The sequence below is a fragment of the Dipodomys spectabilis genome, unplaced genomic scaffold (genome assembly GCF_019054845.1).
Source record: "Dipodomys spectabilis isolate Male_0828 unplaced genomic scaffold, ASM1905484v1 ptg000024l, whole genome shotgun sequence".
Taxonomy (NCBI): Eukaryota; Metazoa; Chordata; class Mammalia; order Rodentia; family Heteromyidae; genus Dipodomys; species Dipodomys spectabilis.
In genome coordinates this window covers 520515-535564 of record NW_024870701.1, presented here as the reverse complement: position 1 = coordinate 535564, position 15050 = coordinate 520515, and the positions used below count along the sequence as shown (strand labels likewise).

Below are 15050 nucleotides of genomic sequence, written 5' to 3'. Positions count from 1 at the left end.
AATTTTATCCTAAGTTGAAGAGATAAAAGTTCAAAAAATACAGAGGAGGTTACAGAAGTTGGAGGTATGGTAGAGATAGGAAATATTTAAATCATCAGCATTTTTACTTGATAAGAAAAAGTTTGTCTGGGATGTGTAAGTCACAAACATCTAACACCCTAATCAGATCATTTTTAGCTTATTGATAAGTACTCTTACAAATCACTTCTGGGAATGTGGATCCCATTTCTCTGAATACTGCTCTTAGTTGTTATAATTCCCTGCTAAACTTGTCTTGGCAAGTAAGAGGTGGTGATATGGATTACTGTGATTGATCAGATGAAATCTGATGATTGGCAGTGAAGATCCGTAACTAATATGTACAGTGTTGTTCCTTGGCAACATACTTTTTCTCTACATGTGCAGAACAGGAGCATTTCAAAGGGTCTCAACAGAAGCTATGGTTGTCAAGTTCTCCTACCTCATGTCTAAGTCTTTTAGCCAAATAAACCAATGATGTATCTTCTTTACAAAGCAAGGAAACCTCTAGAACCCAATCTCTCTAAGCATTTTATCAACCTCAAGCCCAAGAAACAACTGCATAAAACCCAACCTACATATAATGTCTTTTACAACTCATTAGACAGAAGTATTTTGAATAACTGGCTGAAAACATAAAATTCAGAATTAGCATTGATGAGAGCACGCAGATGAGGAATGTGATCCAGACAATGAGAGATGAAGACATGATGGAGACAGATGGAATAGCTTGACATTCGCAGTTCTCACCTACAAGGTCCTTCTTCTTTTTCAGGGAGTCAGACTTACTTTGCCCCTTAGGAGCTGCCTCTTGTGGTGATGGGGTGAGCTCTTCCTGAACTGTTTCACTTACTTTACTCACTTCTGGGTGGCCCAGACTGGAAAGGCTACCGGGTGAAGGTTTATTAGGTTTGCTACTGAGCAAAGCATCTTTCTGCAATGTTGGCAGGGAGGCTCCATGCACAACCCCCCTGGAGTCTGTTAGTCGACCAGGAACATCGATCAGTGGAGGGCACACATCTGGAGACACTCCTCCGCCTACAATCACCAGACAACAGAAACGCCATGAGCCCTGACACAACATACATTGCTCTTAGGGAACAGAACAAACAGAAAAGCATTAGGACTTTACAAAACCAATCTTGGCCTCACAGAAATCACTTGGATTTACAAGAATAAGGAAAGCATACATTTCACATAATTTATACAAGGAAACACTTCAATGTCTCAATATTCTGGGGAAAAAAAGAAATTAAAATAAAAAAAAAACACCACAGACATCCTGGGCACCATTTCTATTTTTAGAATCCAAAGTATTTTTAGTTTATGTAAGAAAAAATAAATCTCAGACATTTCTTGAGAGATATAAGGCCCACTATTTAGCAGAACAAAACAAAGGACTATAAAGTACACAAGAGACATAATATGAAAGATTATGATTTTTATAAAAATCACATTCAAGACAACAGAAATGATCTGTACCTCCCAACCTCTAAGAAATATGTCACTATTGTCCTTATTATAAGTAATACTAGAAAGTAATATGAGATGCTAGCTGAAGACAATCAACACTAAACAATCTTTTTTTTTTTTTAATCTGGTCATACTGAGACTCAAACTTGAGCTTTGGTGCATCCTAAGCATGTATTCTACCACTGAGCTACACCCTTAGCCCAAGCCTTCATATTCATATCACAGATTTTATTTTTGCTCCTCTGAACTATCTGGATCTCTTCCCTACTTTATCTGAGATTGGGAGGTACATAGAATGCATACATATAATTATTTTATTACTGGCTTTTTTTTTTCTGTTGGTTACTTTGCAAGCAGAGAGGACACACGATTAAGTGGCCACACATGCCTTACATAGACGACAGAGGCCTTTGCAAGAAGCGTATTAGTCTGCGGTTAGTGAAAAGAAACCGAGCTCTGTCATAGATGAAGTCATTTTAGGTGCAAGATGGTTGGAGTTATAAATGATATACCACATCATGGAATCAGAATGGCCCTCAGGAGTCCCAGGATGAGCATGGAGTTAGGGGTGGAGTTCACACAGTGAGGAGTTTCTGAAGAAACTTGAGGAAAAGCTACAGGTGTAAGGAGGCTAGATAAGTGGATGAAGACCTGCAAAATGACAGCTATGGAAGGTTAGATGTCATCTAAAGTCAGAGAAGATGATCTTGCCAGCATGGTATCATGGAGCTGTATGAGAAGCCGTAAACCACTTCTGAAAACAATGTGAACTTAGTTTTTTTTTTTTTCATTATTTCCTCCCAGAAACTATTTACACAAAGAACTTACCAATAGCAGCTTTGACTTCAATGGCTTCTGAATCCTGGGAATATTCACTAAGTCCAGCTGCATTAACTGCTCTGACCCGGAAAATATAACTCTGACCAGTAGCTAGTCCATGACAAGTAAATCTAAAAAAGAAAGAACTGCTCAAAAGACTTTCTAGGAGAAAAGTTAGAGGAACTAAGTGCTTGTTTAATTGAATGATTTGATTTAGAAAAAAGTTCATTTTTCACAAGAGAGGAGATACAGAGATCTAGGTAGCATACAGTTTAGACAAGAAGACAATCAAGCTAAATTTTTGTATGCCATTACTAGAACTTGAACTCAAAGCCTGAGTACTGCATTTTAGCATTTTTTCTTTGTGGTGCCGATCCTGGGCCTTGACCTCAGGACTTGAACTCAGGGCCTAGTCATTGTCACTAAGAATTTTTTTAAAATCAAAGCCAGCACTTTACCACTTTTTTGATCATTTATGGGAGATAAGAGTCTCACAGATGTTCTTACCTGTGCTACTTTTTAACTGTGATCCTCAGATCTCAGCCTCTTGAGGAGTTATGATTTTAGCCATGGGCCACTGTCCAGTTTTGCCTCTAAGCTTTTCTGCTCAAAGTTGGTGCTCTACCACTTGGGCCATAGCTCCACTTTCAATTTTGTTTCATTTTTTTCCTTTCTTTTTAAAAAGTGGTTAGTTGGAAATAAGAGACTTGCAGATTTTTCCCCATCTTGGGCTGGCTTCAAACCTCAGTCCTCAGACCTCAGTCTCCTGAGTAGCTAGGATTACAAGTGTGAGCCACAGGCACCCAGTAATCAAAACAATTAAAAAAAATTACTGTCAGTAAAATGAGGCATTCTGGGGTTTGCCTGAATGTTCATTGATATGATGGGGGTAAAAAGAGCTAATTCTCATGTAAAGATTAGCCATAAAATACACGAAATATTTCCACAATATCTGACATATGAGACACTTAGTAAATAATAGGTGGCATTAATAGTACCATTAAGGCACTTCAGGTATGTATTCATAACTGTAACTCACTGGCAGGTCCCTGTCACACAGATTAAATTATTGACTCCCTCCATGCCATGGAAGATATATTATTTGAGTAATTGCATTAGAATCCAAAAATACAGTGAAAAAAATGTTTTCTAGTATCAGATCTACAGATCCAGTTGTGAGGTGTGAATCCGCAGGGGCTTTACACAGAACACAACCTCACTCTAACAGATACTGTGGCTATAAATAACTGTTTTGTGAATCACTGGAAAATTTAAATCTGTGGCAAGAGCTAGGACCTGGAGAAACAGCAGGTCTGTTAATGACACTATAGCTATTAGCTTATTCAAATGTTTAATAAAGTAAGCCATAACTTTCTGACTTCAGGGTCAGCTTGAGTATTTATTGAGCACTTTAGTGTTGGAGACTGGATTGGGCTGTGTGGATATGGAGATGAATAAATAGCAGGTGCCTTCCACCACCTCCTGCTTACTTGTGGAAAGGCAGAAGCTGCATCTCTTGGTGAAGCCTTCTAAATAGCTTCAGGAAAAATGCTGGGGTGAAGCGTACAAACAGATATTTTATTGCAAGAAACAAATCTCTTGCAAGATATACTGTCTTCTCTTAATCTGTTGCCTCTATTCTCTGATGAACTGTGAAGAACCAACTCAACCCGTGGGAGTCTATGACCTTCAAAGAAGCCCGAGCTAGAGGCTGCTCAACAAAATTGCTAATCTGACAATTTCTGGGAGGAACTCCCTATTTAGACTCATCCTAAATGGTAGGATAGGACAGATGGGTGAAACAGAATTCACCATCAGTTTGTAAAGCGGGTTGAGATAATAGTAAAAGAACAAAATAACCCTCTCCACATTGAAAGCAGATACAAACAAATTGCAAAGTATCTCAATGTTCTTGTTTGGGTGGTTTTGTTTTGTTTTTTTCTTTTTTCTTTTTCTTTTTGTTTTTTTTTTTTTTTCCCTATGTCAATTCTGGGGCTGGAATTCAGGGCCTGGACTCTGTCCTTGAGCTATTTTTGTTCAAGTGCTCTACCACTTGAGCCACAGCTCCACTTCCAGCTTTTTGGTGGTTAATTGGAGATAAAAAGCTTCATGGACTTCCTTGTCCAGGCTAGCTTCAAATCCTCAGATATCAGACTCATGAACTGCTAGGATTATAGGTGTGAGCCACCAGCAAGCAGCTGTTCGAATTTTTTTTTTTCTTTCTGTATAGCACTAGTTTTAACCATGTTCGGAACCTGCAAAATATTGATATTTTGTTTTCTGGTTATTTGAAATAACAGGATGTTTGTGTTTGAGCTTTTTCCTGTAGTGTTTATTAGACCATTGGAATCTAGTATCACATTGTATGTTAAAGATTAGAACAAGCTCACACTTGTAACCCTAGCTACTCAAGAGGCTGAGATCTGAAGATCAAGGTTTGAAGGCAGCCTGGACAGACAAACCTGAGACTCACATGTCCAATAAACTAGCAAAGAGCTAAGCTAGAGGTGTGGTTCAAATGTTAGAGCACCATCTGTGAATGAAAAAAAAGCTGTTAGAGCACAATGCCAAGTTCAAGCCCCAGAACTGGCACAAAAATATACAAGTGAGTGAATGAAAAGTCTAGAACAGAAGGGTAAGAAAGGAAGCACTAACCACATTAGAAAAATCTGATAAAATGAGCTCTTTGAACAGAAGGCATTATGTATTTCTAAAAGGGGGAAGGAGTAGCACAAAGGCAAAGAACCTTATAAAATGTAAAGAACTTATAAAAGAGAAAGAACTTACATAATGAGCTCTTGGAACAGCTGCCTTCTATATTTCTAAGAGTTTCACCTCCCAAATAAATCTTTTTTTCTCCCGAACTGTATTACATCAGACACATTCAGTTTTAAATTCATGGGAATAGGGGCTGGGAAGGTGGCTCAGCGGTAGAGCACTTGCCTTGCATGCCTGAGGCCCTGGGTTTGATTCCTCAGCAGCACATAAGCAAAGAGAAAAAATACAAAATAAAGATGACATTATTTTTTAAAAAATTCATGGGAATAATGTGTATGTATTTTTTTATTTTGGGGTGGTGCTGAGTTTTGAATGTAGGGCCTTGTGCTTGCTAGGCCCAAATCCTACCATTTGAGCCATGTCTGCAGGCTAGCATTTTTGATGATTATTTTGGAGATGGAGTCTCTTGGCTTTTTCTACTTGGGCTGGCTTTGAACCATAATCTTCCACAGCTCAGCTTCCTGAGTAGCTAGGATTACAAGTTTGAACCACTGGCACCTGGCTTTTTAATTTTTTTTCAATGTCCTTCCATTGGATGTCTGTGCTGCCTTTACGTGCTGTGGTGGCTCAAGGTCACCCCACTCGCTCACCGTGAGCCCTTTACTGGGTTGTTGTTACAAGGCTCCCACTTTCCAGAGCCAACTACACTGGACTCAATGTAGTACCCAACCAGTTCAGTGACGTCTTTGGACTCCTCCCACGAAACCACCACTGAAGTATCAGTGTTTCGACTCGGGATGATTTTGCCAGGAGCCTTGGGAATATCTGAGTGGAGAAGAAAATGGTGATCAGACTCAGAGAGGTTCAAGTAACTCACGTTCATCACACTTGAACAGTTATGCATAGAAATTTTACACAAATAAAAACATACAAATGCTTTAACTCATAATGAACTTGTCATAACAGAAAAGTTTCACAATGTTATCTGGGAAACATAAACTAAATAGCCAAAACAACATACTAGCTGTTAAAATTTCTGGGGAAGTTTCGGTGGTGGGGCCTGAACTCTGGACCTAGGTGCTCCCCTGAGCTCTTCAGCTCAAGGCTAGCGCTCTACCACTTAAGCCACAGTACCACTCTCGTTTTCTTGTGGTTAATTGGAGATAAGAGTCTCATGGACTGAATCTGAAGCACAATCCTCAGATTTCAGCCTCCTGAGTAGCTAGGATTATAAGTGTGAGCCACTGACGCCCAGTTGGAAGGTTACTTTTTATAAGCAAAAAGAATCAATTTTTATTCAATATATAGGGCAACCACAGTCACTAATTATATATGTAAAATAAGTATGCCACCATTTTCTACTTCTTATTATATGTATGTATATATGTAGATATACACTTATAATCTATAATATATACATCTTTATAATATATATAATTTGATTCCTGCCTTGGAATTTTATTCAGATTTTTCAATTGTTTGATCATTTTAAAAATTATTTTTTTAAAAATACATATTTTATTATTATAGAGGTGAAATACAGAGAGGTTATAATTACATGAGTTAGGTTCTGAGTACATTTCTTTTGAACCATGTCTCCCCCTCCCTCCCTCTCTCCCAGTTTTTCCCTTCTGTCCCCACCCACAAGATATATAGTTAATTTTCCACATAGTCTCCAGTGAGTACCACTGTCCTATTTGTTCACACTTTGTTCCATTTTTTTTGTTGGTTGAGGGGCTTGAACTCAGGGCCTGAGCACTGTCCCTGAGCTTCCAAGATAAAAGTCTCAGCAGGACTTCTCTGCCCGGGCTGGCTTTGAACTGTGATCCTCAAATCTCAGACTCCTGAGTAGCTTGGATGACAGGTATGAGCTGTTCCACCTTTTAGGTGTCCTCCCTTACACTCCTAAAGACAAATAAACTAACGAACAAAAGTAAAAGACAACAAAAATAGCAACAACAACAACACCAAAAAATCTTGTTTCCTTTTCGTTAAATATTATTTTATATGATCATATGCACTTAGCTATTGAGCCTTTGTGATCTGCTCCTATGAATATCCTCCTCTGGTCTCACTATGTGAATGTCTAGAGACCTGTATAATTCATCATATCCTAATGTATTATTTTTTAACCATCCAGTGTGTTTTCTTGTAGTTTTATAGGCACATTCTAATTACCACAAATTAGGGAAACCATGCAGCCTACGTTTCTTTGGATCTGGCTTACTGTGCTTAATAAAAGTTATCTTTGGATAGTTGTACCAAGGAGTTTCAAGTCAACATGTCAGTTTGTACATGCAATGCATTTTAATCAGCGTCACCCATCCATCTTTCTCCCTCCCCATCTACGGCAACCCCACCCATCCCGAGTCCTAGTTCTATTTGCATGTATGTACGTTGAGTATTATGAGTGCACTGTATGCTTTTTTTTTTTTAAAAGAGTTTTTATAGCATACATTAGTTACACTGTAATGTTTCCATGCCTGCATACAAGGGGCCAACATTTCTCCTGATGCAAAGTTCATAGTTCACATTTGGTAAGTTCACACTTACCGAGTTTGTCCCCTACCACGGTCACTTCCGTTGGCTCTGACGGTTCACCAACTCCCGCTGAATTAGAACAGCGGACACGAAAGCAGTAGGATTTTCCTTCAGCCAGGTCGAACAGAGCAAAGCGAGGAGACTTTACGGGGAGCTCTGTGTTCACTCGCTGCCAGTTTTCTGTCCCTGCGTCACACTGCAGCAAGAACAGTGACAGCCACTGAGAACCCACAAGTGCCAGGACGGACTCATGTACCTGCCAACGAACTGCCACCCATTTGGGACTACAGAAGGAGATGAGGAGACAGTAGGGGCGCTCGACGTTCTCCAAGATTCTCTCCATCAAACATGGGTCTGTATTGTTTGATACACACCGCCCTGCAGGGTGCACAGACCTTCTGGGGATGAGACTACTCGGTGCGGATAAAGAGCAAGTGAACTATTCCCTTAGGAAAGGTCAACACATCAGCAGTGGTCCAACAGAAATAGTTGCAGCTCAGCTCAGAGCATCGTACAGTTCTGTAACTGCGCACAGGTCTCTGGATGCGTTCTGCATCTCTGGTGCCTCAGCATCCGGGTGATCTGGGAGTGTGGCCTATATATGCCCTGTGTGAGTCTCAGTGCTGTGCTCCTACTATCTTCTTCTACCTTCCTCATCCAGATCGGCGGACTGCTGGGGGAATATGGAAACTTTTAATCACAGATTCACATTACAGACTTGAATGGAGAAATCAAGAGTTGGATTATTCCCAGAGTGGGAATATTCAACAGAAGCCAACAATGAGTTATCGGAAGAAAATGCTTCCAAAGGGTTGTTAGTGTCTTTATATAGGAAAGGCCATAATTAGTGTCAGTGAGGTAATTTAGAACTCCTTCCTGTGGAGCATTTCATGTAGTGGGGTGGAAGATGCTAAATGCACCAGGGAGTCAACATTTATCTATCACTCTATTATTGCCTTGTATTTTTTTAAGGGGGAGGGAGTGTAGGATGCTACTTTAGTTATATTTTGTTTGAGGCTAATATTTAGAAGATACAACAAATAAGTATAAATTTTAAATATTATTTTCACAAACCCAGAGCTTCGTAGAAAATATACAGATTGAATGTGGAAGAGAGGATGCATTTTATTGTTTATTTCTTTCTACAGAAAGCTTTTGGAAATGGCATGATGTAACGTTGAGGTCTTACCTTTTCCACAAAGTACATAATGCCTTCATGGCCACGTTGGCCAGGAGGCTTCCAGCTTAGCACTACATAGCTCCGAGTGGCCTCAGTGACAGAGAGGTCTGTGGGGGCACCAGGAACAATTCCCTCTGGAAAACAACAAGGAGAGCTGAGTTGTGCACATTCAGTTTAGTCCAGGACACTCAGTGAGCTACAAGATGCTTCTCACTTCATGGAGAAAGAGTTAGTTATGGCTTAAATATAAAAAGCATCTTGTCTCTAATTTTCTTTCTTAGACATCAATTAATCAGCCATTCGTACAGTCTTCGGTGCCCTGGATCTTGTATATACACTTCTCTAATTCAGAGAGGGGAAGGGGAAAAACAACATGCTTAAATAGGGATACAGATTGACCCATTGTAACAATGAGATGAACAAAACTATGTTGAAAACAAACTTTACAACCTGGGGTGGGGGACGATGTAATTGTGGAGGTGGGAGGGAAGGAATGGTAGGGGGAAAACAAAGGAAGAGGCAACAATGCTCGATAGGAAATGGACTCATTTTCTTGTTCATGTAACTGTAACCCCTCTGTACAATATTTTTACCATAAAAACCATACAAAAAATTAAAAATCAAGAAAAACTAGTCAGGGAATTATTCAAATGCCATTGAAAATATATGCAGCAAGCCAAGCTTGGTTTTGCCTTTGACTCATTTAGGTGAACAGGGAAGTTAAACATCACAGAGCAGTGAGCGCTCAAGTGCTGAAGGACAGAAAGAAGAGAACAGGGAGATCTAGGGTGTGCCATGATGGTGGGGTTGGTCTTGGGGTCATGAATGATGAGACATGTGGGAATAATGGCACTCTGGCTCTATCTTAAGATTTTGTTCCATCTTCTTAGGGAAACGGATAAAGCAGATACTGGTCATTTCCTTTATTGGCACTGGCACGTGCAGTATCCTCTCTTGGCTTCTTTGGAGTATCCCTCTATTTTCAGTGGTGTTTATATTTCTATCTTTGTCTCTTACTTTGAGTCACTAACTTAACCTTGACCTCTGACACTGATGTAGTTTCAGACCCTTTCCATGCTTAGTAAGATCAACTTTGTTAAAAATTCAGTTGTGAGGGCTGGGAAGGTGTCTCAGTGGTAGAGTGCTTGCCTTGCATGCATAAGACCCTTGGTTCGATTCCTCAGCACCACATAATCAGCAAAAGCTGGAAGTGGGGCTGAGACTCAGGTGGTAGAGCACTGGTCTACAGATGAAGAGCTGGGGGACAGCGCCCAGGCCCAGAATTCAGGCCCTACGACCGGCAAAAAAAAAAAAAAATTCAGTTGTGAACACAACTTATTGGAACTGTCCATAACACAATGTAAAATATCCTAAAAAACATAAACTATTTACAGATAAATTGGACACAAAAAGTATAGGGCTTTCATTGAAACTGTTCAAATCAGATAAGTGAAAGATGGTAAGTGCTTGGTTCACAAATTGAAGGATTAAATTTGTTAAAATGTCAGCTTAGATTCAGCAGAATCTCAACTGAAATCCTCGCATTGTATAGAATTTGTCAAGCTAATTTAAAATAAAATTTTATATGGAAATGAAAAGACAAAATAGTGAAAACAACTTTCAAGATCTTATATTTCCTGATTTTAAAACCATAAAGCATATATATGACAAAAATGAAGGTAAATAGTCAAAGCAGAGTGGTACTGACATAGAGAAAGTTAAATTGACCAATGAAAGATTCCAGAAATAGATCCATAGTTATGTGTGTGGGCAACTGATTTTGACAATGGTGTCAAGGCAAATTCAATGGGTTAGGGGCATTCTTTTCAATGGATAGTTGCCAACATAATTGGATGGCCACATGCAAGCAATAAGTGAGATCTGCCAGGCGCTGGTGGCTCACGCCTGTAATCCTAGCTACTCAGGAGGCTGAGATCTGAGGATCGCGGTTCAAAGCCAGCCCGGGCAGGAGAGACCGTGAGACTCCTATCTCCAATAAACCACCAGAAAACCGGAAGTGGCGCTGTAGCTCAAGTGGTAGAGCGCTCGCCTTGAGCTGAAGAGCTGAGGGACAGTGCCCAGGCCCAGAGTTCAGGTCCCACGACCGACGACAACAACAACAACAACAAAAAAAAGTGAGATCTTACTTCATACAATTTATAAAAGAAGTAATTTGAAATAGATCATTGATTAAAATGCAAGAGTTAATACTATAATACTTCCAGAAAAAAGATATAGGAAAATATTAAGATTTGACAAAGATATCAAATGACCCTGAACTAGTAAATAAGCACCTGTGCTCAATGTTATTTGGGAAATGCAAATCAAAATCACCAAGAAATACCATTGTGGACCCACCTAAGAATAGCTAAAATAAAAAATATTGATCAGGTACTAGTGATAATATGGAGCAACTGGAACTTTCTCAGAGTGTTAGTGGGAATGTGAAATGGTACCATCATTTTGGAAAAGAATTAGCACTGCCTTTGAAAACTATACTCCTACTATATAGCCTCTTCATTCAACTTCTAAGTATTTACCCCAGAGAAGTCAAAGCATGTAACTCCACACACTTAAAAATGCTCAGAGAAGTTGTTAATTAAACAGTGAATGGAACCTCTCTATACAGCATCTTTACGATAAAATAAAATAAAATAAAAACAATGAATGGCTGGGTGAATTAGAATGACCTGATATATGCATCAACATGGATAAATCTGTAGATGATTATGCTGAGTGAAAGCAACCACATATGGGTATAGTTCCATTTGGCCAACATCATGGACAATGCAAACTATGGCTACAGAAAATAGATTGGTGGTGGTGTGGAGGCAGGAGAGAGGGTAGTAATTACAATGGGACTTGAGAAAATTTTAGGGGCAATGATTATGTTCATCATTTTGATCACAGCAATGGCTTCATGGATGCATACAATTTATCAAATTGTACATTTTATATATGTTTAGTTTATTGTAATGACACATATTGTTAAAGCTTTAAAAATGAAGTACAATTTTCCAGGACCTGGAGGTTTTATTCGGCAATATAATGTATGCTTAGCGTGTACAAGGCTCTGAGATCAGACCTTAGCACCTCTGGCCTGTATTCTCTGATAAATTAAACATAATAGAAGCCGGGCGCCGGTGGCTCACGCCTGTAATCCTAGCTACTCAGGAGGCTGAGATCTGAGGATCGTGGTTCAAAGCCAGCCCGGGCAGGAAAGACCGTGAGACTCTTATCTCCAATAAACCACTAGAAAACCGGAAGTGGCGCTGTAGCTCAAGTGGTAGAGCGCTCGCCTTGAGCTGAAGAGCTGAGGGACAGCGCCCAGGCCCAGAGTTCAAGCCCCACGACCGACAAAAAAAAAAAATTAAACATAATAGATGATCTCATTTCCATCTGCCTTAGTACATACTTTCCAAAATATCATAAGTAATAATCATTCTACTCTCTGCAACAAGCCTAAACTGCATTGCAAAACATTAACAACCAGAATATTTACCTGTAGGTTCCTCTTCAGTGACAATGATCTGTCCAGTCCAGGGTGCTGAAGGGCGACCTGAACAGAAAAAAAGTAGAAAAATCACAAACATTCCCAGATGTGTTTTTAACTGATCTGTTGATAAGTAGACTAGATTAGTTAAAGATGAGTTTGTACACTAAGGTATTTTACTAGTATATCATTGTCAAATATGAATGAAGTAGTCTGTGGGTGACAAGGCCTCAGTCAAGGGACAATGATCTGTCAGAATGTAGAATTAGCCTGAACTGAATGAACTGACTTTTCTGGAATCGTACTTACAAAATCTAGGTAAATAATATCTCCTGGTTCAATGATCAATAGAAATCTCCCAAAGCTAGGTCACTTTCTGGATCCTTCCTAAGAGATTGCCTCTGTTTGGAAAAAATACTTTTAGAACAATTGTAGCTCTGTCCTAATGAAGATGAATGAGGAGAGAGAGTGGTGTTTAGACATTAGAGCTTAATGAAAGCAATTTCCCCCACTACATTTTGAAGAGTATTACCTACCAAAGGAAACCAGCTTAGATCTGGAGAGAGGACAATGGAAGAGAAGGCATAGAGTTACATGAGTGTCCTATTTAACTAAGGCATTCTGGGACCCCCATAAACGTCAGAAAAAGAATGGTTCACCTCCTGTTTTAATCAAGAGCTTGTCATCAGTTTGCGCAACAACAGCAAGGTGAGAAAGAAAATGACTTATTCCCAATTTAGACGATCTTATTCTGGTTGTAATTATTAAAAGAGGAATAGAGGAAAGGATGAGGCAGAACCGGCAAATTTAGATAAGAGGGAGAGACGTTCGATGGTTGGTGGAAGTGGATTGGAGAAAAATCAAGGATCCTAATTAGACATGGAGGCAAGAAAAAGGTAACACTATTTTGCTTCAGTTTTTGTGATGATAGTACATGTAATTGACATGAAAAAAATGACACTATAAATTCGGCATAACTTGGAATCCTCCACAAAGCGTATTGGCAGTGCCTGAAGACAATTTTGATCATCACAACTCAGGAATGGTCACTGGCATTTAGTAGGTAAAGGGAAAGAATATAGCTAGACATCCAGTGTCCGTACACAACCCCTCTCCCTAGCAAAGAATTATTGGCCTAAAACATCAGTAAGGATGAAACTGAAAATTCTGGTACAGAGTGAAATGTTATTATCCAACAATTCTTCTAATGCCATTTTGTGGTCCCTGAGATTGGGCTGTCACATGGGTTCCTATGAGACCAAGGGAGGTAGGTATAATTCATGTACTATTTTGTATGTGCATATCTGTGCTGGTACTGGTACTTGAACTCAAGTTCTCAAACTTGCTCAGCTTTCTTTTACATGGTTGGCACTTTACCACTTGAGTCATGCCTCCAGCCCAGCTTTTGGCTAGTTAATTTGAAGATGTAGTCTCACAGACTTTTCTGCTTAGGCTGGCTTCAAGCCTCAATCCTATAGGTCTCAGCTATGATTTTGACATTAGGGCTTAAGAAACTAAAATAGATGAAAAGATTTAATACTGCTAATGTGGAAACTCAAATTTAGAATAGATATAAATTATGTAAATACACATTTCCATCAATATAGAGAAACTCAAAGTATTAAGATGTTAATGCACTAGGAGAGGACTTTGAGGTTAAGAAATTCACTTCAAAACATGGTTTGTTTGTTTTTGTTGTGTTGTTTGTTTTTGCTTTTGATAACAAAGGTGGGGCACAGAAAGGGAGGGAGGAAGAATGAACAAATGCAATCATGCTATTCATTATATACAATATGTAAAATAACCTATGAAACTTGTAGGCAGGGACTGGAGGGGAAAATTGAAGAAAAGTGAAGGAAGTGGTGACATTGTCCAAAAAAGAAACGTACTCATTACCTGACTTATGAAATGGTAATCCCTTGGTACAAGATCTTAACAATAACAATAAAATTATATTAAAAAAAAGAAAAAGAAATTCACCCCACGCCATCTGGAATGTACTAATAATGTATAAATGCCAGTGTTCTCCAAGCTATTTCATTCCACACATATTGCCTAGAACCCAGCTTAACAAGACAAACTTTTCTGAACAACATTTTAACAAATGGAATAAATATAAAATAAAGCTCCCGAGACAATACATAGGTCAAAAAAGAACTCAGCAATAACAACCCCCTCCCCCCAAAAAATAATCCATACATTTTTTTGTTTTGTTTTGAGGCTTCTCCCATCTAGAGCTTTCTGCTGAAAAATGGATTTCTTACAGGTACGTGGCTCACGCCCGTAATCCTAGCTACTCATGAGGTTGAGATCTGAGGATTGAGGCTCAAAGCCAGCCTGGGCAGGAAAGTCTGTGAGACTCTTATCTCCAATTAACTACCAGAAAACTGGAAGTGGTGCCGTGGTTCAAATGGTGAAATGCTCGTCGTGAGCTGAAGAGATGAGGGACAGAGCCCAGGCCCAGAGTTCAAGCCCCATGATAGACCAAAAAAAAAAAAAAAGAGAGAGAGAGAGAGAGATTTCTTGTAGGCGAGATCAAGAGGCGGGTGAGAAGACAAATAGAGAGAGGAAAGGGTGAGTGCTGTCATAAAACGTAGTGTGTAGATGTGAAAATGGAACCAGGTAACTTAAGGGGATGGGTGGGGTTGGGGAAAATGAGGGAGAGCAATGGAAAAAGTGACATTGATAAAAATGCATTGTACTCACAAACGGACATTTTAAATTGAAACCACTTTGTGGTTTTTTATTCTTGTCTCCCTCTACTGGTAGGGATAGAGATAACTTTACAATAAAGCCTGCATCAGTTGT

The 15050-nt window shown here is 39.4% G+C and overlaps 1 protein-coding gene across 1 annotated transcript in view; it reads right to left on the bottom strand.

Annotated features, from left to right (window-relative positions):
• Nucleotides 1-15050, bottom strand: part of Myom1 (myomesin 1) — a 132295-nt gene that overhangs the window by 60433 nt on the left and 56812 nt on the right. Inside the window, exons 13-18 of the mRNA XM_042675326.1 lie at nt 12252-12308; nt 8759-8883; nt 7582-7765; nt 5679-5853; nt 2320-2441; nt 769-1056 (exon numbers count right to left, since the gene is read on the bottom strand). Of these exons, the coding sequence (XP_042531260.1) occupies nt 769-1056; nt 2320-2441; nt 5679-5853; nt 7582-7765; nt 8759-8883; nt 12252-12308 (951 nt within the window). The remainder of the gene's footprint in view (nt 1-768; nt 1057-2319; nt 2442-5678; nt 5854-7581; nt 7766-8758; nt 8884-12251; nt 12309-15050) is intronic.